General features: G+C 36.8%; 1 protein-coding gene across 2 annotated transcripts in view; it reads left to right on the forward strand.

The window, feature by feature from the left end:
• The first annotated feature begins 1647 nt into the window (after positions 1-1647).
• ISLR2 (immunoglobulin superfamily containing leucine rich repeat 2) overlaps positions 1648-3886 on the forward strand; it is a 49811-nt gene continuing 47572 nt past the window's right edge. Inside the window, exon 1 of one of the 2 annotated variants that reach the window (XM_073619067.1) lies at positions 1648-1977. Coding sequence is in view for 1 of the 2 variants with exons in the window: in XM_073619066.1 (XP_073475167.1) it covers positions 2417-2534 (118 nt within the window). In the remaining variant the exon portion in view is untranslated. Of the gene's footprint in view, positions 1978-2401; positions 2535-3886 lie in introns of those variants that run through there. The other variant, XM_073619066.1, reaches the window with a different exon arrangement.

Below are 3886 nucleotides of genomic sequence, written 5' to 3' on the forward strand. Positions count from 1 at the left end.
ATGAAAGATGCAAGGGTCTGTCAGGAGTCCAGAAACTCATTGACTTTTTATACACACACACTAATTACAAGAAAACAGATCACAGATGAGGATGGTTACCTTTAATAGCCATCCAAACACGTTTGTGTCAACTTGTGTGCATGTTATCAGGCCAAAATCACCAGAGTATGTAAACTTTTGATCAGGGTCATTTGGATATTTTCTGTTGTCATTATGATTTAAAAAGAGTAAACACAGTTGATTGATAATAAATGGCTTCAGCCAAACACTAACCATGAGTTAAAGAAATGTTTTTGTGTTATCATTCATATTCTCTGAAAAATGGCAGAGAAATCATAAATTCTTCCAGGGTATGTAAACTTATGAGCACAACTTTATATTGTTTTTAAAATGTAATTGCAATTGTATAATATAATTTAATTTCATTAGTTACCAATGGATATCATGTATACTGCTGTCATAGATTTGACTATGGCACAACTGTTTCTGTTAATATGGAACCGCTCAACCACTGGTAACAATGCACTGGTAAAAAGACAATAATTCTAGTTTATGGATTATGGCTGTAACTGTACTTGGGATGTGGATCTGTAATGATGGTACAGGTTTTTAGACCTGGTGACATTTGCCTAGTGCCCCATCTGGCCTAGTGTATTTAAAAAATAATATTGTTTTTATTTGGGCATCCCTACTCTTTCTCAAATTGAACATAATTTTAAAGGAACATATGTATTTAAAGCATAGCACAAGAAGAGGCATCATCAGAGAATAGGATGATCTATTTGTAACAATACATCCTTCAGAGAGAGCTGCAGATACAATGTGCAGTTACAAGAAATGTATATACATTATATACGGTTGCATCGTGTAAGTGATCTGCCTATACAATTTGCTTTACATGGCCAATACTACATACATGTAAAGAGCATGGACATTAAATGCACACATTCTGCTGGTTTTCCTCTGTTTCCTACTATACCATACCATACTATAATATATATTTTAAACTTTAGAGATATTCCATGAAGCATATTACAAATTTTCTCAAGTGAGACAATATGTATATCATGTAAGGTCATCCTTATGTCAGTTAATCTTTTCTATATCAGTATGTGTGTAGGCATTGTGTATATATTAAACAGAGTGGGAAATACGGAAGAAAGGGTGGAGAGCAGGAAAGCGAGCGAGCCATTTATGTATATTCATATGCACACACACATGGGCACATGCTCACACTGCCTATTTTACTTGTCTCAGGAGTATTCAAAGCTGTCGAGAAATTAAAATCTGGTTACAAAATCAATTATTTATATCATTTCCTGGAAGGAATGATGAATAAGATTGAATTAACCTTTCAATGCCAGATAACTCAGTACAATATGACTGTATATATAATCTTTACTTTGATTATATAGAATGGCATCTGTGTAGCATGAATGACATTTGTAGGATTAACCTTTTAAATACCAGACAGCTGTCTATAATCTATGTATTAGATATATAGACATTTATGTAACATGCATTCCCACTCTGTTGCTCTGGAGCTATTTACATTCAATTAGAATGACAGGGATGTGGACCTGAAATGAGAAGGGAGAGGTACATAGCAAGGCTGCAGAGGGAGGGGTACAGACACATGCATAGGGAGGGAGGTGTATAGTGCAGGGACACACTGATGTGTCATTAATGTTTCATTCCATTTGCTGGAGGGGGGGTTCCTGCAGCTTTAGCCCACTCACTATCTACAGTACTTTGGGTGGGGTGTGGGAGTGGGCTAATGGTATCAGAATGGTGCACAGTTTATTCATGGGAAGCGGAGAGACTCTAGAAAATCCTACTTTTTTCCTTATTTTTTTGCAACCTGAAGCCAATGAGACCCCCAAATTCTTTTAGCACGCCTGTCCCATTTGCTTTATGAAGTTTTAAACTTTGGATAACCTGTTTGACTGGACGCCTGCCACACATCAGATTCAGGAGGTAAGACACTGCTCTCTAGGAAAGCAGCATTCTACAGGGCTTGGCGTGTGTGCTTGAATGCATGATGTCCTTGCAGCTAGCTACCAGCTGAATGTAGATGTGTGTATTCAGTAGAGCTTATACACTATACATTGTTATGTCCTGCAGACTCAATAAAGGTTTAAAGAAACATGTGCATGTCATCTTTATGCAGCTATTTGTTGAAGCTGTCTGGGATTAGCTATGTTCATTTAGTGAGCCAAAGCAACATAGAAACAGGGTGCATGGAAGAAGTAATCAGTGTGAATGTGTGCAGGATAGATAATGATCTGAACAGTAATATTAAGAGGGATTAAACTGGTAGGATTGGGTTAGCAGCTGCAGGACCTGATTTTTATCACTGAACTATCCTCGAAGGAGATTTTACTTCCAACAAAAGCAACACGTTGAGGCTTTGACAATGTGGTCCTTCAAGTGGCGGAGAATTAATCAGCGAGAATTTATTGCAGCACTGTGGACAGCTCCTGATGAATTCAATGAGCCTCTACCGCTTTATTCCTCCCATAGGAGAGAGTCCGGTTTGTGCTTTATGGCTGGCTACATTCACTTAAACATATGGGTGTTTCATGTGTGCTACTGCTATCCGTACATATGAATTTCCATCCAAATGTTAACGTTTTATTAGCCTACCTATCTGTTTTTATCAATCTACTTATTTGCTTATCTATAGTTCAGTCTATCTATCAATTTATCTATTTTAAATGTTACAGGATTTATATGGCACCAACAGTTTGGGAAGAGCTCAAAATAAAGGGAGATAGTAGAGTTTTAATAAAATTTAAAACATGAGGGTTAATAGGAGAGAGAGCTTACAATCTATCTATCTATCTATCTATCTATCTATCTATCTATCTATCTATCTATCTATCTATCTATCTATCTATCTATCGATCTTCTTATTTTCTGTAGGTTTATAAAGATATGAACATTTTGTTTAGCTGTCTAAGCCTGTTTTTTGTATGTCCCTCTAACTATTCTTCTATCCATCTACTCATTCAGGTCTGTGTGTCTATCTATCTATCTATCTATCTATCTATCTATCTATCTATCTATCTATCTTCTTTTCTGTAGGTTTATAAAGATATGAAAATGTTGTTGTTTAGCTGTCTATGCTTGTTTATATGTCCTTCTAACTATGCTTCTATCCATCTTCTCATTCAGGTCTATCTATCTATCTATCTATCTATCTCTGGGGTTATAATGAGATTTTGTATCTGCCTAATCTATCTTTCTATCTGTCCTGATGCATGTAAAAGGTGACCTTTTTATACAAATATCTACACAATTATCCCCCTTTAGTTTCTGAGCTCCCTCCCGATCCCCCTCTGCTCCTCTGTTCTCCCTGTGTATGTTTAATGCATGTGTAATGCTCCAGCATGTCTACATTAGTCTCTGTGCCCTCCCAGCATGGGACCCACTGGGCCATTCAGACAAGGGACAGACTAAATGTGTCTTCTAACCAGCTCTCTTTGTGGCTGCAGTATTTAAGGTTAATTTAGCAAATGATGGGGACAGAACATAGAAAGCATGAATGATGGAAAGATTTAGGAAAAAATAGAAAAAAAGGATTAAGGAAAAAAAGCTAATTTCTTGCAAGCCCAGCCACTTGATCATATTTGAATTGTTTCTTACTTATATTTCAATTGAATGGACATTGGTGTGGTCTCCCTAGGGATGCAAGGAAGTCATCAGTGAAGTGACATTTACTAGAGGCTGAAAACTGAGGGCAAATTATATCAACAGGAGGGGACAGAAGAAAGTAAAATGGGAGGTATGACTAGCTTTATCCTGAGGGCAAGCAAGAGGGAGACATTCAGTACAGAATAAGCGTAAAAGTGACAATATCGTCAAAAAAAACATATTTAGAAAA

This window comes from Aquarana catesbeiana, linkage group LG03, assembly GCF_042186555.1.
Source record: "Aquarana catesbeiana isolate 2022-GZ linkage group LG03, ASM4218655v1, whole genome shotgun sequence".
NCBI lineage: Eukaryota > Metazoa > Chordata > Amphibia > Anura > Ranidae > Aquarana > Aquarana catesbeiana.